Here is a 26,332-nt window from a genome sequence, read left to right as displayed (position 1 = left end):
CCCCCCCAGGCTGGGTGACCCATTAGTGGGGTGCACTGTGCCAGACCCCCCCAGGCTGGGTGACCCATTAATGGGGTGCACTGTGCCAGATTCCCCGGACCAGGTGCTACAGGAGCCCCTGTTAATGGCGTGCACCGTGCCAGCCCCCCCAAGCCGACTGACCCGTTAACGGGGTGCACCGTGCCAGCCCCCCCGACTGGGTGCTGTGCGAACCCCCGTTAATGGGGTGCACCGTGCCTGCCCCTCCTGGACCAGGTACTGCGGGAGCCCCCACTATCGGGGCGCACCCTGCCAGACCCCCCCCGGCCCGGGCTGGGAGCCCTATTATCGGGGCGCACCGTGCCAGACCCCCCCCGGCCCGGGTGCTGCAGGACCCCCGCTCAACGGGCCGCCCCGCTCCCCTCACCGCCGAGCGCGCGAGACGGCGACCGACGCGAGACGCACGCGCACTGCCCGCGCCACTTACGCAAGAGCGCTCGCGTTGCTCTACGTGCGCGGCCGCGTGGCGCCGCCGCGCGCGCACGCGCTGTTCCTCCTCCTCCTCCTCCTCCCCCCCCGCGCTACCGGCAGCCTCGTGCCGGGAGCGCGCGCGCGCCCCCGCCCCTCTCTCTCTCTCTCTCTCCCTCCCTCCCTCCCTCCCTCCTCCTCCTCCTCCTCCTCCTTCTCCTCCTCCTCTTCTTCCACCACCACCTCCTCCTCCTCCTTCGCCGCCGCCGCCCGCCCGCTCTCTCGGTGTGTCGGAGCGGGGCCGCCGCGTCGCCGGCAGGAAACCTCCCCGCTCCCCCCGCGCCGCCTCCTTCCCCCGCCGCCCCGCCGCGGGGGGGCGCAGCCCCGCACCCCCCCCTCCCCCCCCCCCGCCCCTTGCCGCCGCCCCGCCATGCCGGAGAAGCGGCCCTTCGAGCGGCTGCCCGCCGACGTGTCCCCCCTCAACTACGGACTCTGCCTCAAGCCCGACCTCATCGACTTCACCTTCGAGGGCAAGCTGGAGGCCGCCGTGCAGGTAGGGCCCTTCCTCCGCCGCCGCCGCCTCCTCCTCCTCCTCCCTCACCCGGGCCCTGAGGGAGCCCCTTCCCTCCTTTACCAGGGTCCTGAGGGGACCCTCCCCTCCCTCACCCGGGCCCTGAGGGAGTCCCTTCCCTCAGCCACCGGGGCCCCGACCCCCCCTTTTCCCCTCCCCGCCCCCGGGCCCCGCGGGCCTCCCCCCACCGCCACCCGGCCGGGCCCCGGCCCTCGGCGCGGCGGAGCCGGCTGGGCAGGTGCAGGGAGGCCGCTCGGAGCTGCCCCCCGCCCGGCCCCGCCGCGGTCTCCGCCCTCCCTTTCCATTCAGCCTATACATATATATGTATATTTCCCCCACCCCCCCACCCCGGGGCCAGGCGTCGGGGAAGGGGCGAGGGCAGCCCGCCGGCCCCGCCCTGCCCCGCTTCGTCCCCCGAGAGCCGCGGGAGCGGCCCGGGAAGGGCCGGGGGCCTCGCCCCACCGCCGCGGGCCCCGCCGGGGGTACCCGGCCCGCTTCCCCCGCCCGGCCCCGGCCCTTCTCCCGCCTGCCCGCCGCCAGAACGGCCCCGCCAGCCAAAGTCTGTATGTAGGCTAGGCGTGGAGCGGTCGGAGCCGCGGATATCTGCCTGGCTGGTATCCCCGGCTTCCCCCAAATCCGTAGTGAGCACCCTGTTCCTGTTTTCAGTCTCCAGCGTGCTGCTTTTATCTATATCCAGCCATTCAGATGGCTCGGGATTTTGCTGGAAAGACAAACTACCACAGATGCAATTAAATGAGAACTCCCCCGGTGTAGTACGGTGGGCTGGTAGGCCTCAGCGTCGTGAAAAGCTTGAAGTCGGTGAAGCGAGAGGCTCAGTTAACAGTGGGAAGGGGTGTGCAAACGAAAAACGCCAGGTCTTCTGCCTTTTCTGAAAGGCAAAAGCTTCCCCACGTTCGTTCTTCAAAGCCAGAATGTTTGATGAAAGCCCTGAAGTCTCATAGTCATTCTCAGGCTGCTGTGCCAAGATTTCCTAAATTTGCTTTCATGTCTTTCCTTGTGCAATGATTTGAAATAGATACAGATTTGTAAGGGCTTACCGGACTTTTTCTTAAAATAGGATGACTGTGTTGAGAGCTCAAAAATATTTGAGGGCGGTTTAAAATACTGAGATGTGTACAGATTGGTCCAAAGAGGTGGTTAAAACCTTGTTTTAAAATGAGGTAATGTCAGGGTAATAAAACTGCTGAATCTGAAGCACAGGTACAGAAGAGAGCGGGCGCCTCACTGGGCAAGTGTGTGGTGTCCGTGGAAGTTGGGGAGGGCAAAAGGCCATGGATGATAGTGAATCTTGTGACTTGGAACCTGGAGGAAGACGACCAGAGATGAGTAAGTTTGTGTCATGTGGAAGAAATACTGAAAACATAAATCGCCTTGCAGATTTTGTCCGAGCTCAAGTCCTAGGGGCTGCTGCTGTCTTTGGGGGGGGGTGTGTCTCAGTTTGACGGTGCATCAGCCTGGGTGAAAATGCTAGCTTGAGAAATTCCCAATCTCTTCCGCCTTAATCCTAGCCACCTATTCCTGTCTTCGCACCCAAGTTGCTGCTCCTCAGTTCTGTTACAGCTGTGGGGCTGTGCTGTAAATGGGATCACTGAAATCATCCAGGTTAAAAATAACACTCGGGGGGAGGGGAGTAGTGGCTTTTCAAGCCAGCGTTGCTACTAAGGAGAGAGTAGTATTGAGCAGCAGCCTTGGAAACTTAGTTTAAAGCCGGGAATAACGAGGATTTGGAGGCTTCTTGTGGAGATGGGAGTTGCTTTGCAGGTTTCAGTCCTGTTGAGATATTTTTAATATTGTTTGCTGTTGAGGGGATTGCTCAATGAATTCCTAGAGCAATGTGGATACCACCTGACAAAGTGAAATCCTGGACTCTCCTACTAGCTGAGGGCATGTGTTAAGGAAGAACACTGATCTGGCAGGTTCAAGGTTGTGAAAATCGCTTGTGCGCATCATGGTGAGCTGATCTGATGTTCCTACGGTAGAGAGAACTAAAAAAAAATATACAGGGCGAGGCTTTTAAAACACATCTAAAGTATATATCTTTATTTTAAATAACTTTGAAGAACTATAGACCAAAAAATCATGAGGCCACAACCCAGCTGCGTGCAAGCAAGTACAGGGGAGGTGCAGGAGTGTGTATGGGGTGGGTATTCATATGCTTGTCTCCAGTTAGAAATCCAGTGTCCAAAGCATGGGAAAGGCACATTCCAGAAAATTAGAGGGTAACTATTCTGCACCTTCATGGAGAGAAGGACAGCCAGCTCACCTACGTTACTTGGTGGACAGGATACTTTTTGTACCAAGGAGTGGCTTACTTAAGAATATGCTAAGATTTCCTACTTGTTTGTTATTGAGCTGGGATTGAATCTAGAAAATAAAAAAATCATTTATGTGCTTTTGGATCTCATTGGTTCAGTTAAGGACCTGTTGGCCATTTCTGCTAGCGCCTAGTAATAAGGTGGAGCGGAACTCGTCGGAGGCATTCTGTTTTCAGCGTGCTTGAGAGCTTTGGCATACACGGTACAGTCATCAAGGTAAAAGTGATTTTCTATTAAGGCACAAACTTTGAATCTTCCAGATTTTGAGTAGGGAAATGCATACACTGCCCCCTCTTGAGGATCCAGGTATTGTTTTTTCCAACCAATGAAGTATAATTATTAGTCCTTCTGCTCCATTCCAGTATGATAATGGCTGGAAAAGCCATAATCCATATCAAGTACTTAAACCAGCGAGGCTTTCTGACCTGCGGGGTGAGTACTGAAACTCTGACATGAGAATAAATCATGATTAATCACAAAATTAGGAAAACGTTTAATTACATACATCAAAAGTGTGTGCTTTGTTGTTTTGCATCTTTAACAGCAAACTGGAATTAGTGACGGCTGTGATATTTAGTCAAGATATTACAAGTAAACCCTTGATCAGTCAGTTTGTGTTTCTCACTCACAGCCATTAAATAGGATTTAGCAGCCCTCTGCGTAGAATTTGGTAAGTCTTTCGACTTGAGCATCAAGCCCTAAAGAAATGTTAAGTAACCTTCAAGTCTTGGCTTTGGGGCAGTACAGTTGTGTTGGCTTTTGTACGTCTAAATAACTTGAGAAGACATTTTGTCCTTATGCCACAATAACAAGTGTTTCACATATATGGCTCCTTCAAATAAGCTTCAGAGGATAAAGCCTTTTATGACTCAAAAGATAAGGCTGTTGCTTCAGTGTCAGCAGTGACCAAGTTGATTTCAATGCCTTAGAAATGGTAAGTGTTTGCAGTTTATTGTGGCACTTCTAGTTTTCGGGTTAGGGAACTGGCCCTCTCTCTGGGATTTGTTGTTTCTTGGTAAAGGAATGATACTGAAATCTGTCTTGATAATTCAATTTTGTAGCCTTTTGAAGCTGTGCTTGTTAAGCATCTGGTAACCTATATATTAAGTAATTTCAAATATTGTAATAAATAATGTCATTTGTGGTCACATGAACATTTTTGAAGTCTGTAGAATTGTGTAACAATTATATAAACTGGCAGTTTATAATTGCCATTTTTCACAGTTAAAAATCCCCAAATCCTTAAATGAACTATTTCACAAGGAACCCTTATCACGGCTAGGACAGAACGTGGTTGTGGGAGGATGGGACGCTGTGTGTCGGTAGCAGACCTGGAGCTGAAATAGTCACCTGCTCACAATCCTGTGATCGCTCCATCAGTTATGTCATTTTTTAGCATTTTAAACTCTTGGTTTGTTGGGTGTGTGGGGATGTGTCTGAATGAGCACAATTAAGGTTTGTTTTTTTGGTGGAAATGCTTAATCCACTTTATTAATCTGTTAGCTTGAAATTTAATTATTATAACCCTGGTTCTCAGGCTCCAGTTATCAGTGCAGCGCACTCATATTACTCAGTGTCTAGGTCAACTTTTTTCCATTCCGCTTTTGACTCCTGGGAGGCCTAACCACGGGCTGGAACAAAGAGGGGATGTGTGGCCGTTCTGTTCTTCAGCATCATGCTGAAAAGGCAAACACGAGTGACTAGCAACAGAAACAAACATCTGGCTCCCAAAATTCAATGGTTGTTTTAAGCTTCTAAATGGAAATTCTTAATGCTGTCACGGCTCCAAACGATCACCTGTGCGGCCGGCGCAGCGTGTAGTGGTGCGGAGCTCCAGAAAGGTGCGTGGTTGTCGTCTAACTTCCTGGTACTTACCTCTGTATAAACTGCCTTCTTTGGAGCCTGTTGTGTGGTGATTCATTTCTTTAACTGGAAACTACACTGAGGTGTTGCTTGGTTGCAAGGTAACCTATCTTTACTTTAAAGAATTTACAACCTGTGGTAGATGGCCCTTTTAAATATTTTTCCCAGTCCCCTTAACATGTCTTAAGGATACTCTGTTATATTTAGTAATGTTTAACCTGTATCTGTGGCTTTTTATACGTTAATTATGCAGTATCTGCTAGACTAAAGTAGTCTTCTGATCCTGCTGCATGCAGTTAAAGATTAGTTGTGACACTCTCGTATGTAAACCTTGAAAAATTAAACTTAATGGATGTAGTATTTGTGGTCAGTATTTTTTGGGGGAGGGGAAGTTGTCTAGTATAAATATACAGTCATGTTATCCAGCACTGTAACTTACATTTCCAGCACATAAAATTAGGTCTGAATCCGAGTGTTAAGGGGTAATGTGCGAAGTGTTCAAGCCTGGTGCTTCTAAGTCAGGACCTCGGGGCTCTGGGTACCCTTACGCCACCAGCTTTGAAAACAGGAATGCCTTTGCTCTTGTCCCTCGCGGAAAGGCCTCTCAGTTCTGTGATTCGCAAGGCTAAGATGATTGTGTTGATCGTAGTTCCAAAGGGATTTACTTGTCTGTGTGAATTTGACACTCCTGAAGTATGTGTGCCTGCTGCCGATGAATGTAGTTGGATGCTCTTTGGAATGCAGTGAATTTTTCCAGTCGGTCAATTAGTTGTGGCACTGGTAATTATACTACTTGGCTCCTGTAATTTGCTTGAGATGCAGATGCATAAAACTATTTCTTTTTTTCATTGAAGTTTGAAATTCTTAAAGATACATCCTAGAACAGAAGTGAGGTAATTTTAATTGTCTATTTTTGAGAGTAAAATGCTAAAAACATAGATGTTTGTAATAATGCTGCATTTAGAAAAGGACTCTGAAGCTGAATGACAAGATTTTAATTATCTAGTCTTATGACTGGCTCTAGAGAATTAGTTTCGATTCTAGAAGGTGTCTTTTGGTACCCCTCATCCTGTATTTCGGGTAGGCTTGCACTCCACTGAAGCCATTCAAATTCTTGTTTCTAATGTGCGAAAAAGGTTTTTGCGCCAAGTCCTTTCCTGCTCTGATAACTGGTGAAAATCAAAAGCTTTACAGCACCTTCAAGTCTTATTTGGCAGAGTTTCACTGGAAAATTAAATGCCTTCATTTTCAAAACTAAATAATTAGCCTGTTTAGCTCTTCTTCCATCAAATGATGTTACCTTGGAAAAGTTGTGTGGGGAACTTAAGCTGTTATCTCCTCTTGGGTGAGATTTTCCTTCCCAGAAACAAGTGCTGAGCACACGTGTGGATGTGTAGGGGGTTGGGAAGTGTGTGTCATCTTAGTCTAGCGACAGGTTACTGGCACAGTTAAAACATCTTAAAGGTCTGCAGTTTTATTGCAGGGCAGACCTGCTTTGTGGTATCTATGTCTGCCTAATCTCAGTAGGTATTTGAATTCTGATTAATGTTACTAGAGTTTTATCAAAGGCAACAGGTTTAAAGTTTTGAAACATTCCTTCATTCCAGATATTGGTCTTAGTTCATGTCTGCTTTTAAGCATGTCAGCCCTAGGGCAAAAGTGCTTTCACTGTGGGCATTTGTAGCTTCTTGCTCTTGCCTTGATTAGCCTCTCCTTGTTGAAGAGTAAATTTATTATATTATAGAGCGAGGTGAAGCAGGGTGACAGTTCGCATACGTATGGCTTTGTAATGGGCTATACCTTATGCAGTGAGATGCTTTTTTGCCTTTTAATATGATTGTATTCGTGAAAAGCACTGCACGAACAGAGTATCTGTCTTCCAGAGCACAGCATTAGCAGAAATGTAAAAGCAGTTTCGAGGTATCGCTTACAGTAAAACACATTCATCTTCATGATACACATGGTGCCTGTGAGGCTATAGGTTCTTGTGAGCTAAAATGGTCATAAGTTAAGTATGCTGGGCGGTTTATAGTTTTGTTTTGGTTTTGTTCTTACAGGTGTGTTCTGTACTTCATTATTTTTAGTGGATCAGAGGGAGGAGGCTCTCGTGCTAGAGCCTGTGTGCCAAGGTAGAAACCTTTTTTTTTTCCCCCCCACTGAATTAAATTAGGAGAGCCTCAGAAGCGTGCTGTTCAGTACACTGTCAATATTCATATCTGCTCGTGGAATTTTGCCCTTCGCTTTTCAGGAGTTGGAGAGTAAACAGTGTTTAGGCTACTGATTCACTCAGTCCTCTAATTGTTTTCTCGTATGTTGCGCTCTTTTGTGAAACTGGCTTGATATTTGTAGGAGGTAAGAAAAAAATCTAAAAATAGGTAATTGCCTTTCTAAGGAGCCTCTGAAGTTTGTCTCCGCTTAAACCTAAACTTTCTTATTTTGCAGGCACAGTCCTATGCTGAAAATTCTTCTGGCCTCAGAAGAGGTTGTTTTTTAAAGATCAAGCCTATTGTTAAACCTGGTATTGTCTGCAATTTGGACAGCTCTTTAGGCATCTTGAATTCTTAATCCAGAGAGATTTGGATTTATAGGTTGAATAAAGGTCTCTAGTAGACATTTATAAAAAGCTTTTCTCATTCTGATTCTTCAGTGTTTTAGAAGACCTTGGAAAACCCCAAACCCTAACATTGTGATGAAAACGGTTGAGCTTTGATCTTAGGTTTTGGGAGGTGGTGTAATCCTTTAGTTTCATGCAGACCAAATTGAAAAATAAAATAGATTCAATGCTTCTAGTACAGATTTACAACCTGAAATCTAACTCGTGTCACTTCAGCTGTTACGTTTGCTAGTTTCATGCTTTGCAAGCATGTTGGTTTTAGAATCAGGCTAAGTTCATTAGGTAACATTGATTTTGGTTTTATTACCATGAAGAGGCAGCATGGTGAAAACAACACAGCTCTTCCGCGCTGTGCTGTAGGACACAGCATTGCAGGGTGACCGACAGCCAGGATTTGGGAAGATTCACTAGTAGTTACGCTTGTCAAAAACTAGAAGCCCTTATGTAATGTTTATTATACAAACAACTCCGTTAGTAGGAATAAGCCATAGACATTCGCTTCAGAAGCAAAGTTGGTGACTCAGGTTGGAAAGAAGCTTCGGAGTTAGGTTGGTCTTGTGTTGGCCATCCACTGTAAGGGTTGGCTTTCCTTGGAGTATCTGGTATTAGCCCTTCGGTTCACAGATTGTTAGGCTCGATGGACCGTTCTTACAATGGGGGTATGCCTATTAAGTTATAAATTTAAATTTCTTAAGCCTCTCATCACTGACTAGACTTGAATTTGGTTTTTTTATGTACACAATGACTAAGGAACCATTTCTTCAGTGAGCCTAGGTAGAATAGCTTAAGACTGAATGTCTGCTTCCGTTTAGTCATCTTGTGTAGATACCAGCTCCTTTATGGCAGGGTGATGAGTGTCTGTTTCAACTATGACACTTCACAGCTTATTACTTTGGCCTTACTCGCAATAAATGCATTTACACTCGGGTGCTTGAATGGTGAGCTGGCGTGTGCACGCAGAGCGCTTTGCCGAGTTTGCTACAGGGCGAGGGAGCTTTTGGCTCATGGGAACCAGCTTCCATCACAGACAAATAAGTCCAGTTGGTTTCTGCTGTGCTCAAACATGGACAGCTAGGGTGATGGACACAGGTGTTAACAGGGCATTTTAAGGTTATAATAGTGAAAAACCCAGAAAGTGATGAAAGTCCTTTAAGGAACTTACTCTCTGGGGTAGGAAGTGGTTCCTTTGTGTGTACGTTAAACTCCAATTGGCTGTTACAGGCATTCTTGCTCTTTTATATAAAGAACTGGTATTATGTACTGCTAGAAATTGTATCCTGGACTAGCAGGATTACCAACTCGATCCAGTGTGGTGGTTCTAGTTGTTTCAGCCATAAGTTTCTAAATAATTCCTAGTTTAATTCCCAAATATTTTACCCCTTTGTAATTAATTGATATTTAATTTGAATTCCTCTGTATTCAAGCTCTTGCATCCAAATAGAAAGCTGGCACAGCGAGACAGTTTATTACTACGCTGGGAGCAGGCCACTTGTTAAATAAAGCAAAGTGTGTGTAGCCAAGAGCTGGCAGAAGGAGAGCTTTCAGGAAAATGTAAAGGCAAATTTCTTGGCAGATGTTTTTAACCTAGGAAGTTCTTATAGTGTTGACAGTTTAGAACACAGTACCGTAGGCTGTATTTCTGGTCACCTCTGAAAGATGTAAGTTTGTGCTCAAAGGCTTTTACTATAGTCTCCTGTAGGTCATCTCTAAAAGGAAGCTTACAGGCTCTCTATCTATTTTTACTGGTCTTGGATTCCCAGGCATGTACAAGGGGCCTATTGTCAAGCTTACATACCAATTTTTAACAGGCAGTCTGTTCCTTAAATAATTTACAGTCTTGATAAGTAGGCCTAGATGGCTTGAACATGATTCCAGTATGCCATTTTGGAACAAATGGGAGCAGTCAGTGGAATATCTTTTCCTTTTTTACCACTCTACAGCACTGAATTTTATTTCAAATACTTCATGATGGAGGGGGTTTCAGATTAAAAGGAGGTGGGAACGTCTACCTAAGGGAGCTCAAGGGGGTAGGGGGCACCATTTCTTCCTGATGCTCATAAAATTTCTCTTCCAGGTGAAACAGGCAACCAACCAAATTGTGATGAACTGTGCTGACATTGACATCATTACAGCTTCCTATGCGCCGGAGGGAGACGAAGGTAGGATTGCTTTTTTTGCTGGAGTTTTTACATGTTAATCCATTATATTTCTGATGTGAGGTGCTGTTGCCAACGGTTAACATCTTAGATTGAAAAATTATGCAATAATTTTGTAAAATGCAAATAATAATGTAAATGATTTTAATATAAATGTAAATCAAATGTAAATAATGTAAAAATTATATACATAATTTTAGATGGAAGCAAAAATTATCTAAATTCTTTCATGACTACCATTTGCATTATCTTTAAAAAAAGTTACCTCAAGCTTCCATGAAGCCTATATTTTACTCTGTCATGCCTGAGTGTTGTAGGCAAAAGGATGGTTGAGTGTTTTTACATTATTGTTTATCTTTACACCAAATAACTGTGTAAGAACATAGTCTGTACCTATGGACTTCGTGGTGTTGACACAGTCTGTGACAAGGGCTTAGGTAAGGAATGCATCAGTAATGGCCTGCAGTAGGAAATACTCATTGGGAAGGATTTGAAAAGCTACAGAAGACACTTAACTGACATTTAGCAGGATGTTCTGAGTGTAGGACAACAGGGGAAAATGTGATTATGTGGAGGGGACAACGGTTTGGATCCAGTTCAGTGAAAGGCTGGAATTTGCTGGAGAAATCAAAGAAGCAGTACCTGTTTGGAAGACGCAGTTAAAGTAGTTGACATCTTCCCCAATCACGTTTTGAGGAGATTTAGCAGAGACAAAAAAAAGTTGTAGCAACTGAAGCATGAGATGATTGAGGTGCGGAAAATAAGCTCAGTGAAGCAGAGTGATGGTCTTAGTGTGCAGAGCCTTTCGGATTTTCTAATGGAGCGTTTGCTGTCTCAAACACAGTAGCTGTTTGGTGCCCTGTGTACGACTGTTTAAGTCCTTCAGAAGACAACAGGCTCTGCGGAGCTTCCCTTTCTTTAAGGAAAATGCCACAATGATGTCATGAAGCACTTTGTTAAAACCATGATTGTGAATTAAAGGAATTATCTTGATGATGGATCGGAGAAAGATGTTCCTTTGATTAGGTTTAAACTCCTCTAGTATGCTTATGCAACAGCTGAAGGAAGTTAAAGAGAAGGGTTGTGTTGGAACACCTAAAGAAGGGAAGAAAACTCAATTTTCTGGACTGGGTTTGGTAGGGACAGTTTCAGTTCTTGTAGTGACGTTATCCTGTGGCTAATAGATTTGTATGTGACAAGTGGAACGTCTGCAAGGAGTCTTCACGTTTAAATTGGTTTTACTTTATTTTTAATGTAGTATGAAAGAAACCAGAGGGCTTAAGCGCCACTCGGCTGCTCACAACCGTACTTGGGTGGATGGGGAACTCTGTCCTAAGGAAGTAGCATTCGGTGGGTGTGTTGTGGAAAAGTAGAGCTCACTGCAGGAAGTGCAGTCACAGCGAGAGAGGGCGGCAGAGAAGAATATTGCCAAAGAGCTTGGAGTCTGGCCACCGAGTTTTGATAGCGAAAGAATAAAGCGCCGTTTCCTACATGCTTGATTTGGGCTCCCGGGTTTTACCCTGGCGCTCCATTCCTGCATGCCTTTCACACGCTGCCGTTAGTGATCTTTAGTTGATTGGATGCACTGTGTTGCTAAGCGCTCCTGGAGCTATTTCTTATATTGAGTAATGAGGCGATAACAAGAGTGGTAGTAATAGCAGAGTGTGTATGGAGTCTGTGTCGTAGGCCCAAACCACCTATTAATTTTTCATGTTGTCATTGAGAAAATGAAAATAAATGGAAAAGGTACCTAGGAATAAAGTCTCTTTCCAGTCAAAATAGGAAAAAATTCATAAAATAGAGAGGATCTCTATTTTAAAGTGTTATCGTTGTTTTCAGAACTGATTTCCCTCTCATAGAGGTCTGTTTTCCTATTTAACGGTGATATACTCTCCTTGTAACTTCAAAGGATTAATAGTAGAGCTTAATACCCACTTAAAACCAAGCGCACTGGAAGTGAGTTTCTGTGGCTTAAATTCCTTCACTCTGTTTTTTCAGATAGCCTCGGATGTGGCGCTCTGGACACACAGGAGTATGAGTACAGCGCTCATCGTAGAGGCACTCGCCTCAAGCTGTTGTGTCATAAATATTTGAGGTGCAGTTTTGTTGCCTGTTTACTATAATTATACTCAGGCTTTGTGGGGTTAAAACATATTTTTCAGTTTGGTAAACTGCCAACTAGTGTAATGGCTTTGGAAGTAAAATTGCATGCAATTGGCAGGCTATCTGCTGGCACCTGTTGATACAGATCAAGTCAGTCTTAGTAATGCTTCTATTGTGCCCAGCTTCTGGATAGTAATTGTGTAACTGGCCTCAAAAACAGAGGACGACATATAGTCCAATGAACCAACAGAAATATCATCCAGGTGATTTGGAGTTAGTTACTTTCAGCCTCGTACCAATTGCCTATACGGTACGTTTGAGAACGAGCGAGAAGTTAGTGATGTTTTCTCCTTTAAAGGCTCTAGTGAAGAATCGTTACCTCTTTTAGTTCTGTACCTCAGTGGGGAAGAATTTGTCTCACGCTTGTCTGTAAATGTGAGACAAAAGATAAACGGTCACTTATCTTTCAAGTGTGGTTCTGTCCTGAAAAGTAGGTGTGTGAAAAAGAGACCTTCTTGTTCAACAAATACCTTTCCCTTGTTTATGGAGGTGGTCTGTTAACTTTTGTGCAGAATAGTTTATTCTTTTCCTAATACTTCTTGTTAGTCTTGAGAGCCCACTGCACTGTGGCTCGTACAACAGAAATCTTAGCTAGAACTGCGGGCTGTGCTTTCCCTCCCCTCCTATGCGCTCTTCTAAAGATGGATACAGCAGAGGGTAGAACTTGGTCTTTGGAATTTTAATGCAGATTTGCAGGGAAATCAGATTATTGCCCAATATTTGACAGGAAGCTGAGGGAGGATCTTTGAAACTTTAAAGTCAAAGTAAAAAAATTTTTCTGCCTAATCCATGATTGAGTGATAGTGAATAATAAACGAGGAGAGATTTATGCAGTACTTTGGAGTGGAAAAATTCTCTGTTTCATCATAAAACTAGTGTAGTTATTATAACTGGAGGCTGTGGATTTGCTGTTTGTGCCAGGTACGCTGTAATGGAACAAAGCTACTCAAAAGACTGAGTTTTCCGTTGCTGAAGTCATGACTGGCTCCTCCCACTAATCATAACAAGCGATTGTTTTTGTTTTTTTCCAGAAGCTGTTCTTTAGCATTTATAGACAAACGTTTATCGTGCAGGCTTAGTGTTTCGGTGCGCACATGCTGCACTACCTTTGTCCAAACGATTGACTTTGTTCAGCTAAACAAAGAACTGAAAAGGCGTTCTTAAGTTAAATTTCAGAGTATTGAGTTTTGTACTTATTGAATGCTGAGTGGTTTGAGCTTCCTGTGAATCTCTCTTTAAGGAGCTGTGAAATCATGAGCATAATCAGTGAATTACCTTGTCTTTAGCTTGGGAAGCTTTAGCTGGGGGATCTAAAGCAGCTTCTTAAATACAGAGGTGCTCAGAGGGTAGTAGTTGGCAATTTCACATAGGAAATTACAAGCAACCATAGTGTTGTTTGTTTAGCAGAAATAGTCAAGTGAACTTTGATTTGCACTTCAACCTTTAAAAGATTTTAAGGCCAGAACTCAATATTTTAGTCTCTTCCTTCCTAGTGTGGTAGGGACATGCTTGGATGCTAGTGCTAGATGCTGGTTAGAGCCTCAGCTGATATTTAAAAACAACAACAAAAGATCACTAGTGCCTATGGAGAGCTGAGCAGCGTGACCCAGGTGTATCCGAGCAGTGCTTTTCCTTGGCCTGGGAGCACTACCGTTTCACAGTGATCCTCAGGCAGTCTGAAGTGATGCTGCTGGGGAAAGGAGCAATGACGCTTGTCCTCACTCCCTCCCTTCTGCTGGCATTCACGTTTGTACTGTTGAGCAGCCATGTGGATCAGGAAACTGCACGGGCTGAAAACTGCCTCTACAAGGCCGGGGAAAAAAGAAAGGCAGCTTGGAGGCAGATCATCTTCCTGATCCTGATGACTGTGTGTGAATGCCAGTGGAAGGAAGGGAACGGGAACATGCAGCTGGGGCCAGGTGGGAAAAATAAGACTACTGTCTCTGCCTGTAGCAGACTGGATCTGTTTAAGCCAGTTGTGAAACCTTTCTTTGTTTTGGAAAAGCTCATCTTCATCCTTTCTTCTGGAGAGGACTCTGTGACAGCATTTTTAACGGTAGGTTTTTTTAAGGACGCCTGAGTTGCGTTGGCATGGACAGTTTGGGAACATCTGATACATGAGAATACTTCTGACTCCTTTAAAGGATTTTACAGCCACTGGTTTGAAACACGTGAAAAGATGTGAAAGGGCTAGAAAGCATTAGCGTTCTCGGGAGTTGCATCGGCGGAGTTCAGTGGCTAATGCTGGAGGAGGACAGCGTGTGCTATGTCAACACGTAGATGTTTTAAGCTAACATGTTTAATTTGCAGATGGAGTAGGCAGAGTGCACACAGTCACTGCAGCTCGGTTGATGAATGCAAGTTCATTAAGCCACCATACCTTAATTGCCTGTGACTTCTCCATGCCATGGGATGAGGGCTACTTGAAAAAATTCCGTTCTTGCACTTGGCTTTGTCTTCTCTTCGAAATACAGGCACGTTTGACACTGCTTAAAACCTTTGGCTAGGATCCACGTTTATAAGCACGTAATACAGAAATTGGGATCATAATTGATGTATCTATCTGGTTACCGAGCAATTTCAGGAAGTACTCTGTAGAAGGACTGTAACTTATTTAAAATGCTATTGTAAAACTTGATACATCGTGCTCTGAGTTTGGGAGGGTTGCTAGAGCTGATTTTTATGCATTTTTTTTCCAAAGGCATGGAGCACTAGCAGCTTTTTATTTTCTCATGCAACTTGGTCCAGGCTGTGTGCTAATGTGCTAGTGATTAACTTGCAACCTTGCAGTGCCAAACTCTCCAAAGTTAGTAGGCTGCCAAAATTGTGTTGTTCTCTTCAGGAGCTTTTGTGTTCAACGCTGTTAGGAATTCAGACAGCCTTTTACTGCAATTACATCTTTGTTATAAGCAGTTCTCTTAAACTCTAACAAAAAGTATTGTTGATGGTTTTCCATGGTTCTTTTGCTCTGGATTAAATTATTAGCGCTGAACAGTTTAAAAAAAATGTAACTTTGAATCTTGCATTTATATTTTGCTGTTTCAGAAATTGATATATAAGCAGCTGTCTTGAGAATTACAAAAAATTGCTGGAGTTGGGTGTGGAAACAACTCCTCGATGAGTACAGGTCTTGTGCAACTGCAAATGAGTGTTACCTTTTGTTCCAGATGTACCCTTGCCCTCGCTTCTAAGTGCTCCTCAGAGGCCATTTGTCAGGGGAGCGGGGCAGCCCTGGGGTATCGCAAGGCGATGGCGATCCGTATGTGCTGGCAGGGCGCAGCATTGCTCCCGAGATGGCCACTTCCAGCCTATTTAAGCTATAACTTGTTTAAACATTGTTTCTATCCGTAGGGTAATTGGGATCTAACACTGTAAAATTAAGGTTGAGAAGCTCTTTGAAACAAGGTTGCTTTCTGCAATGTGTTAATATGCTTTCCCAGGCTGTCGCAGGGGTAAAAATAACTCCGAAGGTCTTCACCTTCTTCTAGCACTGGCGATGTTTGCCTGTGCCCTTCCCATGGCTTTCCTAGTACAGGTTAACAAGGTTATAAAGTAGTGGAGCTACAGATTCCAATCCACTTAGGAGGACTTCATATCTGGGAGAGGAGGAGGGGGAAATTTAATATTCATTGTCGACTTTTGGCAGAAGATCTGCATAATACGCATTCTTTTGTATTTCTCAGTTTCAGTAGGTTAGAACTGTGATCCTGAAGTCATGGTATTGTTTGTCTTTGGTATCAGATCGTTTCCATTAGAAGTTGTAAAAAGATACAAATGTTTTTGGTTTGCTGTGGTCATTTTAAAATACATGGAGTGGGGGGGAAGTGTTTCTGCATTCTTGTACTGATCTTTATCAGATGCTTCTCAGGTTTTCACTTAGCCTCTGACCACAGGCTTGACAGCTCAGCATCTGCAGGTTGTCCAGCAGCGGGATTCCTCCCCGGCAGGCTAACATAAATTTCTAACAGGTATTCAGCCCATCTTTCCCTCTGACCGAGGTCACTAACATGCTATCGCAGAACACCACGTTTATTGTCTGTTGGACTCTGAAGATAGCTGGGGTCAAAATTCATTGGATCCAAACGATGTCGTCGGCAGTCGGCCCCGCGCTCTGCTGCTTGGAAGCCCACTTTCTGACTAGCGTGTTGTACATTAGCGTTGTTCCCCTGAGTATCTTCTCCCCAGCTCTCTTACAATGTCTCCTCTTCTGCCTCAGGATTGCGCAGTTATAAGAATAAAAGCTAAACCTTTACTTTTCGCTGCTCGTTGCCCAACACTTGCTGGCACTGAGATGTCCTTGGCGCGTATCCTGTTTAAAGGGTCTATCTCATCCCTCTTACAGTTGATTTTAAAAATCTTGGAACTCCTCAGTACAGACTAGTAGTCTAAAGTTCTTCTACTTGATCCTGTAAAGATTTTTTTCTTCTTGAATTTGTTTCTACACTGTATTTTTTTTACAGCTAGAATTCTTCTAAGTGTTTATGTATTATGTACCCTAGCGTGGTAGTTAACTCTGATTAAACGCTGAGCAGAGCACTGTGAAACCAGTAGTTAAGACTAATGCGTTCATGCAGTTTCTGCATTTATGTTCTTTGTGAGCAGAGGTTGGTATTAACTCTGACTTAAGGCTGAAATCATACTATTCCAAAATAAATAGCACTTTAAATTTTATAAAAATAAAAACATGTTTCCAGTTACTTTTGTCACATATGGAACAACTTAGCTAAACATCTTGCGACTGTGCTTAGGCTGCCTCTGAAACCAAATACCTGGATTCTTGTAGCAATACTTCAGCATGGAAGACAGGTCATTCTGTAAACTAAATTGTTGTTTCAAACAAGCTTTGTCATTCAGAATTCCACATAACGAGGAAGTCGATCTAGCGGTATGTTTTTAGTTTAGGACATTTACCTCTATGTATCAGTACTTTCCAGCATTCTTTTTTGCCCCTTTTTTCTGTGACCATTCCGAACTACTATCTATTTCAGTAGAAAACTGAAGCTATTTACTGAGTCTTTCTTCCTAGGTCAATTTTGAAAATACCTGAAGAGGTTGCTAGACCCTCACTAGCATTTCAATATCCTATGTGGGTTTTCACTTCTATTTGAGTGATGTAAGTGGGGTGGGACAGGCAGCTTGTACTGGGAGTGTTGCTACTTTAAACTGGTTTGTGTTTTTCCCGTATCTTTCAAAACTATACCAAACTCCCAAATGTTTACCGTATTTATAAAACTAGAATTACACCTCAGTATGTCTGCACAGAAAGCTGTATTACTGTGTCCAGGCTTACTGAGTTTGGTAGTTCAAGATGCCAACATGTGGTAGAAAGCATTGCTCATTTGTTTCTGTGCAGATTTGAATTCCTTAAAGATAGGTAGTTATTGTAGTCGTTGAGTGTAGTGACACAGGTGGCAAGACTTGCAAAGTGAGGTTCTACATAGCTATTTTAGAATTTTTGGCTGAAGGAGCGTAGATGTTGCATCACCTTGGATGCAGTGAGTGGGACTTGATGAATTAGGAGGGAAGAAGCAACACCAGGTGTTCTCTCTGAGCTCTGCTAACTCTAAGCTCCAGGACAGTTTAATTCCTCCGTACCGATTCCTTCCCCTGTGTCTATCCAGCTTGGCCTCATAGTTTGGCTGTTTGCATCTACAAATAGATCCAACGCCGTGTAAATGCCTTACTGCTTAATATTCTGGTTGAAAGTGGATGCTCTTGGAGTTTATATACCATTCAGCAAGACCATCTCCTGGTTCTGAAGACGGTTTTTAAATAAAAATCAACATTGTGTTTTTCTTTGTGGTTAAAACCAAACAAAACCGCCTTGCTGTGGGTATTAGTGCGCTTTTCAAAGCAAGATCCACAAATTAGTTAAACCATAGCACCCTATTTGGAACAATTAGAATCCTGCTGCACTGATACAAGCATTTAATATTGAGGGGAAGTTTTGTGCAATATTTTACCGTTTGTCAGGATTGGAGTAGTTGTTTCCAGCATTCCCAGCGTCGTACAGGATACTGTTCTTACTGCAAGTTTGCAGTTTAACCGTACAGCTTCAGCTGTCATTGCTCGGCACAGCAGAAGACTTCCCTGCCATGTGTGAGTGCGGCGTTCCGAGGGATGGGATGGACGGCAGAGGTGGAAGGAGCATGGCGGTGGTGCTTTGAGTCTGTGGCTGTATGTTCTGATGTAAATGTGGTAGATTTATTTGTCTGAAGCAAGATAATATAACATGGAACTCTGACAATGGGTTGCATTTCTTTGGTTGCTTGCTTTGAAATCACTGTGGATTATTCAAAATCTTCGTTGATTTGTTCAGTAACTGCAGCGTGTTGTTGGATTCAACTGATTCAGTTCATTTTAAATGTTACAAAAACATCTCTGGGGCTTATTTCAAACAAAGTAGTCTGTTTTTCTGTTTCAGAGGTACATGCCACAGGGTTCAACTATCAAAATGAGGATGAAAAGGTTACTCTGTCCTTTCCCAGTACTCTTCAGAAAGGTAAGAGCTATTTTCATGCTTTCTGCTTGCTTCAATCCTGTGTTCAAGACATTTGCACTTGGAAAAGCTGGAGTAGGACAGCTCTGTCTTCCCTGAAGTTTCTGACTGTGAATGTAGTGCTCCCTAGGGAGTCTGTCCACTGTAAGTCACTCTGTGAGCCTCTGGAATTGAAAATGTTGTTCCACTAATGGTGATGTTTGCTTTCAACACCTGAGGTGACTCTAATTATTTACCTGCTATTGGGACTTGGGCTCAGAAGCTATTTATGTTACCTACTCATGATCTGTTTTCCTCTTACTGAGAATGAGCTAATCTGAATTACTGCAGTATTTTCCTGGGCGTGAATGTACTCATTCTTTTGAAACTGCTACAGTTTTTTGCTCTGAGGAGTTTGTCGGTTGAAACTCAGCCCCTCAGTTCGAATAAAGCAGTGTTATTTCATCTTGATAAATACAAATATAAAGATTCTAGGGTGATAAAGCTTCAGTGTTTCATTCTGTGGGGTACTGGCATGCTGCCTCTCCGATCAAGATCAGGTTTCCCCTTTTGCACTGAGACATTGAGGGCAGAATAAATCCTGAGACTAATTGACTTACAAGCTTGAACGCAGCCAGTGCTCCATCTTGGCTTTTGTAGTAGATTTTGTAGGATGCTGTTTTTACTTAGTAGCCACCCTATATTTCTGCAAACTTTACTCAAAGGTAAGGATTGCAAGATCGGACTTCTCAAATGGCTTAAGGTAGGTCTCTCCTGGTTCCTACCTTGTGTTTAGAAGACGAGAATGAATACTGCAGCAGCCTTTGCCGATCAAGTGCTAAAGTGCTGTGGTGAGTCTGGCTTTGCCTGCATTGCTCTGCTGGAGCTTATTTTTTGTAAGGAGAGTGAAGGGTTTGAGGGAGGCTGGCAAAAAAGCAATGGGTGGAGATGAGTTGAAGGGACATCTTATTTCAGAAGGGCAGTGGGCCAGCTGAGTAGCCTGGCCTGAAGGTCCAGACCAAATAAATGTTCTGTTCGGCACATGCAAATAACAATGCCCCATCTGTTTCTGTTACAGGGACAGGGATGCTAAAGATAGACTTTGTAGGGGAGCTGAATGATAAAATGAAAGGTTTTTACCGAAGTAAATATACCACCCCTACTGGAGACACGCGCTATGCTGCTGTCACTCAGTTTGAGGTATGGGCTATATTTTTGTTTTTAGGGAATGTCATTCTTAATGTGGGATTTACGCTTAGAAGCAGCAAACCCATGGTTTCCTAGCTTTAGCTATACCCTCTGGGTGAATCTCAAAAATCCATATTTATATGCTTCTTGCTCTTAGTGTGGATGGGTAATACTAAAAGCAGCCTTTACATTACAACTTCAAGGTCAGTAAATTCTAGATTTGGCAAATTCCCAGCCAAGGATCATGCTGAAGTGTGATGCATTGTATATATACAGTTGCTGCAATGTTTAAGAGCCATTTATTTAGGTGTGGTCAAATACCTCTGTATAACTTTCCTTTATGAAGTATATTAATTTTCTTAATAGGATACTCTGCCTTTATCTTAGTATCCTAATGACATCCAAAACGTGAGCCAGATACTCTCAAATGTTATGTAAACCCTGGACACAGCGACAGACTTTTATACCATATTGTGATTTCATAGTTATCTGCCTGGTTACATAAAAACATGGAGTACCCACCTCGTACAAACAGCGCATTTCTTGGGTGCCGTCTACTGACAGAATGTAAATAGGTGGTCTTGCGTGTTCGGTCTGTGAACGCCCGGGTGCCCTCTCTCCTTTCACATGACTGAGCTTTGCTCCTGTCATGACTCTGCTAAATTTTGCTCAGACTGTAGAATTCCATCAGAGCACAGAGTGCTTTTCAGCTGCACTTCTAGTTGTTTTTTATTTTTTAAACCAAGAGGGAAATAAGTTATCACAGTAAGAATAAAACACAGTAATGTGGAGGTCAGGAGTGTCAGAGAGGAGACTCTGTACCGATGACTACCCATTATTCACCCAACTTCTTGCCTGTAAACTACGCTGAATTTTTGTGTGTGTTTTATTGCCGCAATCTCTTGTGCTTTATTTGTTTAATGCTCTTATTTCCTTCAGGCTACTGATGCTCGCAGAGCTTTCCCTTGCTGGGATGAGCCTGCTATTAAGGCAACATTTGATATTTCTTTGGTGGTTCCTAAAGACAGAGTAGCTTTGTCAAATATGGTAAGTTCTTTATGGGCAAGTAAACAGTGTTTTAAATAAAACTGTAATAATGCCAGCTGATTATTTGATAGTTAACAGCGTGTCTTTGTAACAGACAGAATTAGGAATATAAGCTGTCTTGCTAGCGATTACGAAGCAGCTCTAAATTGAGAGAACTTTTTAAAAGATTATATTGTGATGTCAGATGGTAGCACAAGACCTAAACAGGTTGTACAAACCACAGCGGCGTTTGTTTAAAAAAAAAAAAAAAAAAAAAAAAAAAAAGTCTTAGCATATGTCATGCCACGTGCTGCTTGATTGAGTGACTGAGGGGGAAAAAAGTGCCTTGGCGTGTTTATATAGCTGTGATAGCTACATAAGCAGACATAGCACTTGAGATAAATAAGCATGTTTTCTGCCCTAGAGAATTTTTGACCAGAACTGGGGTACAATGTGCGAGTAGAAGTACCTCTGTCACAGATCCAAGTGGGTATTTTCAGGTTGTTACTCTAAATATGGTGCAAATATTTCTAGAAGATGTTGCTGGAGAAGAGCATGTCAGTTTAAAAAATAGACTTTTTTTGAATTCCAGTAGCTAACTTTTGTAGTTACCTGTAAAGTCTAGCCTTGCCCACTGACCACATGGCTATGGTTTCTGTTTCAGAATTTAAAGTGAGAGCCTGGTGCCTTATTGGGATGTGGGTAATATTCCCCTTGAAGGACAGCAGCTGATAGGTGATGTGTTCGGCTGCCTTCGCAGTGACGAAATATACCGTACACGTTATTAAAAGTACACCTCCCAGTGCGATGGGGCTTTTTTAGTTAGGAGAGGAACTACATTGTGGTCTGTATTTTTTAAATCATAAAATAAGTCCTTTCATTTTAAATGCGTGACTCATAATGATGGAATAGTTAGTCAGATGTATTGCGTAATACGGTTTCACTTCCATGAAATTAACTGATTCCCTTTTGTGTTGAAAGAATGTCATTGACCGGAAGCCATACCCAGATGATGAAAATCTGGTGGAAGTGAAGTTTGCTCGCACCCCTATAATGTCGACGTATCTTGTAGCGTTTGTGGTGGGAGAGTATGACTTCGTAGAGGCCAGGTCCCTTGATGGCGTCCTAGTGCGTGTTTACACTCCTGTTGGCAAAGCGGAACAAGGAAAGTTTGCATTAGAGGTAAATGTGCTCAGGGTGACCCCGTTATTGCTGCGGTGCTCTCCGGCAGGCTGGAGATAGCTCTCTCTGCTCAGTCACCTAAATCCATGCAAAGCTCATGAGGGTGTTTTTTTCCTTTAATGGCTCGGAGATGCTGGGCTCGATATTAAACAGAATTTCAGCTGTGGATGAACTAATGTCCATGATGACAAAAACATATGGTTTAATTCAGTTCTGATTTGGCGATGTAGACTTTGGTCCAAAGATGATGGGAAGTACTGAAGGGTGGGCTACAGCCTGGGAGGAAAAGGGGATGGGAGTCTTCCAAACCATTGTGCTCTAGAAGCTGGAATTAGGGCTTCTGGAAGAAATCTGGTGTACGCTGCTTTCTTGGGCTAGCTTCAGTCATAAATTTTCAAATTTTACTAATTGTTCCAAGTTAACATTTCTCCTCTTGTTTCTTACAGGTTGCTGCTAAAACTCTGCCTTTTTATAAGGACTACTTCAATGTTCCTTACCCTCTTCCTAAAATTGATCTCATAGCTATTGCAGACTTTGCTGCTGGTAAAGTAACTCACTTTATTGATGAACTGTATTTTATTTGAATTTTAAACATTTAGGAAGAGGTGTGTATCAATATCAATAAACCTTTGTATTTATTTTATAAAGGTGCCATGGAGAACTGGGGCCTTGTTACTTATAGGTATGCTGTTAAAATACTGTCTTTCCCCCTCTTTGTTCACTAATTCTTGGAAATAATTGGATTAGTTTTAGGGAGCTGTAATTATTGGGTATCGTCCCAAATAAGGCTGAGTGAATACCTTCAACTCTTGCTTCAGTTTGGATAATTTTAACTTCTGCAGCAGCGTGCATTATTGTACAATCTTAGGAAGGCAAGAATGAGCTATTACAACTACCGTCCAAGGGTGTGAGATTTTTTAAGTGTCTGGCAGCACTGCCTGTTCTGCCAGAGAACTTTCTTGGCCGCTTTTTTCCCCATAAAAGTTACGTACTTACTGACACAGCTGGAAGAGTTACTTATTTTGTGTTGTAGGCAAGTTGGTAAATTTAGCAACCACAGTATAACCATGTGGATATGAGTAAATCAAAAATATTAACTTGCCTTCATTTTCAGTCTTCTTGTTCATCTGATCAAGCTTTCGTACTTTTGCTTGATATTATTACGTTATCTGTGCTCATTGTTAAAATGATTTTATTCATTTTGTACAAGATTGGTCTTGTAAGCTTTGGACTTTAAATCCTGAAAGGGTTTTAATTTCTTCTGCTAAACTTTTAATTTGGCCTTAAAAAAATTGAAATGGAGATTTGAGCCCAGGTTTAAAATCTACTTGTCTGCTTATCGCAATTCTGATGAAATCTGGTATTTTACTCCCTGTGGGAAAAAAAAATATTTGTCCTGGATGAGTAGAATTTTTGGAAGCCTTTCTTAATTGTGCTGTTAATTTTGCCCCCGCTTATGCTTAGTTTGGCACGCTTGCTTTAACCCTTCGGACACAGAAGGTTGGCATAACCTGCAGGCACCGTCTATGTTTTGAGATGCACGTTTTCCCCTTTGAGTTGCAGCAGCCCAGAAGTCCTTTCTGACTGACCCACTAAGTCCTGACCATGCCAGGGGTGTTTATAGCGGGAGGTTGTGTGCCTGACCTAGGGAGCGCTTGCGTGTGTGCGTGTGTCCTGTGTGGGGGACCTTGTGCATCTGCGGTGGCGAGTGTGACGCGGCTGGTTGTGCTCTTGGAAGAGTTGGAATTCCTTTGGGGATGAGGGAGGCAGAGAAGACTTGCTGCGCGTACATCATGCAGCGCAAAGGGAGTTACAGTTAAGGTTCCTAGATTACGTAGGTGAGCTATTTTATAAATAACGGATAAACTTTCTTGTTCCTGCCTGGGTTTTTGCACTTGTCTTCTTGCATGCCATAAGGAATTATTGCTTCAAAGCATTCCAACAGCTGTGGAACTTACCAAAAGAATTTAATGTCTAAACTGAAATAGCTTTTGGTTTTTTCAGTTGTACTGATCGCTTTTTAGCTTGCTTAGGTAATTTAACCTACTTTTGTGTTTTTTCCCAAGGTACGTACCACTCTGTTCAGTTATCTTTCTCTCTTAAATACAGGGAGACTGCATTGCTCATTGACCCCCAAAATTCCTGTTCTTCATCTCGGCAGTGGGTCGCTCTGGTTGTAGGACATGAACTTGCTCATCAGTGGTTTGGAAACCTTGTGACCATGGTATCTAACAGTTACAAATTCTTCTAGTTTTCTTTGACATGTGCTTTGTACCATGTGTGTGTTCAAGTGCCACTTAATAGCAGGCATGCTGTTTTAAAATAAGACAATGAAAAAATGAAATAGTGCTTTATTACCACTTTCTTCTTTACTAGCATGTTCTCTAGAAGTATTCCCATGTCCTTTCTATGTGAAGTAATGTTTAGTTGTTTGAATATAGTCCTAGTTAGAGTTGAGCAGGTGTTCCATAGAAATTATTTTGGCTGGTCAGATTACTTAGAAGCAATAATCCACTGTCTTACTTTCAGGTAGGCATGATTCACTCATCAGGCTTTCATACCAAGCAGGCGTATCAGTGCCAGCTCAGCATTGTAAATTGTTCTAGTCCAGTAGGTGAAAAGTTGCTCAGTAGTAACTCATATGAATAACTGTGGATATATGGGGAGCCAGCTGTCTGAATGGTTTGGTGTTTAAGTCATTTTGGTGGGAATAAAAGCATATCTGAGGCAGCAAGGCTGAAACCTGGAAAATTCCATTTAGTGCTAAAAACTGAAACCTGTATCTGTCAGAGCTGCTGCTGTTGTCGAATGGCTTCGGCTCACTCTGTTAATTAGATCGGACATTCCTTTCCCCAAAACCCTGCAAAGAGATGCTTGAATCCAAATATGTCACAGGTTAGGAAGTTTCTTGTGTTGCAAGAAACCAGTGTGTTTGGCACAAAGAGCATGGCTTCTGGAGCCCCAAATCCCCATTGTTCTACCTTTTAGGCTGCCTAACTGAAGTGTGAGGGAATGGAGGAAAAACCCCAGTGTAAATATTTATAATAACATGAAGCAGAGGTTCTCAAATTTTTCCACAGTGCTGTGCCTCTTAAAATCTAGTCAGCTGTGTCCGCTCCTGTTTGTGGTAGCACAGGTAGGAGAGCAACACAGTATTTACATGGAAAAGTAATACTAAAGTAAAATATTTTTAGCTTTTAGTACAGTTGAGCAGCTGGAAGCAAGGAGAGCCAGCATCACATGACTGGACAACACTGTAGAATGCCAGCAAGTGCCTTGGGGATCATTAGTGACCCACGAACCATTTGTGGTCCTCCTGACCAGTGAGAACTGGGGAAGCAAGCTTCAGAAAGTATCATTTACAAGAATTTCTAAAATTTATATTGTGAATTAGCTTTTTTTTTCCTTCTGAAGATCTAGGTCTTCCAAAAATTTTCTTTAAGATTTTTTTCTCTTTGGTTATTTTATCTTCTGTGATGCAACTGTGAAATATGAAGACATTCCAATGTTACTTCTCAATTTCCAGAAAGCCAGCTTTTTCTCCTCAGATTATAGAGGTGTGTACAGCGCAGCAGGCAGCCTCCGTAGCACCACTGGCTTAGTTTGCCAGTACCAGATCGTATTGGCCAGCACAATATGCCGGTTCTTCGGTAGCAAAAATAAACGAAATCAGAATACCTCCAGGGGAAAAATAGATTTGTGAGCAATTAGGTTGCCAGTGGGACAAGAGAGGAAAACAGGGAGGTGAAAAGATTTAGAAGTCCAACCTAATTGCCCAAGAATCTATTTTGCAGTTGCATTAATCCTTTGGCGCCGATCTGTATGTATTGGAACCTTGTCTTGGAAACAGATGCGATCAGAAATGTAAAAGAAAATGGGATGGTCTCCACTCTAAAAATAAAGTGGGGCTTATCTGCATAGAGTTTCAGTAACAGCTTTCCTTATTGAAATTCCACCCTCCCTGGGGTAAATGTTTCATTCATAGTAGCAGCAGTAGTTCTTTGCAGAACAGATTACTGGGCTGATTCTGCATCCTGTTCAGTTTCTTTTACCTTAGGGCCCATCTCATCACGGCATGCTTGTCAGGGTTAACCACCCCATTTACGTTTAAAGACTGGTTGGTGAGTGCAGTTATGGAAAAGGGTGTTTTCTTCCCCAGTATCCACAGCTTGTTTCCTTATCTCGCCTGCTTCAGTTAAATATTGAAACGAAAGGAAGGATTTTAAAATGTCAATGTAACATTCTTCTCTTAAAAAAAACCAAATCCACTTTTGGCTGGTGAGAAGCAACTGGTAACCGTTGTCTAGA

The 26,332-nt window shown here is 43.1% G+C and overlaps 1 protein-coding gene across 1 annotated transcript in view; it reads left to right on the top strand.

The window, feature by feature from the left end:
* Positions 1–715: 715 nt before the first annotated feature.
* NPEPPS (aminopeptidase puromycin sensitive) overlaps positions 716–26,332 on the top strand; it is a 39,593-nt gene continuing 13,976 nt past the window's right edge. The window contains exons 1-9 of the mRNA XM_075116643.1: positions 716–1,000; positions 9,906–9,990; positions 18,575–18,652; positions 19,707–19,828; positions 20,756–20,863; positions 21,824–22,024; positions 22,471–22,567; positions 22,673–22,706; positions 24,134–24,248. Coding sequence (XP_074972744.1) covers positions 878–1,000; positions 9,906–9,990; positions 18,575–18,652; positions 19,707–19,828; positions 20,756–20,863; positions 21,824–22,024; positions 22,471–22,567; positions 22,673–22,706; positions 24,134–24,248 — 963 coding nt within the window. The 5' untranslated portion in view covers positions 716–877. The remainder of the gene's footprint in view (positions 1,001–9,905; positions 9,991–18,574; positions 18,653–19,706; positions 19,829–20,755; positions 20,864–21,823; positions 22,025–22,470; positions 22,568–22,672; positions 22,707–24,133; positions 24,249–26,332) is intronic.

This window comes from Phalacrocorax aristotelis, chromosome 23, assembly GCF_949628215.1.
Source record: "Phalacrocorax aristotelis chromosome 23, bGulAri2.1, whole genome shotgun sequence".
Lineage (NCBI taxonomy): Eukaryota > Metazoa > Chordata > Aves > Suliformes > Phalacrocoracidae > Phalacrocorax > Phalacrocorax aristotelis.
The sequence above is the reverse complement of the archived record's forward strand: the minus strand, read 5'-3'. Positions and strand labels throughout refer to the sequence as shown.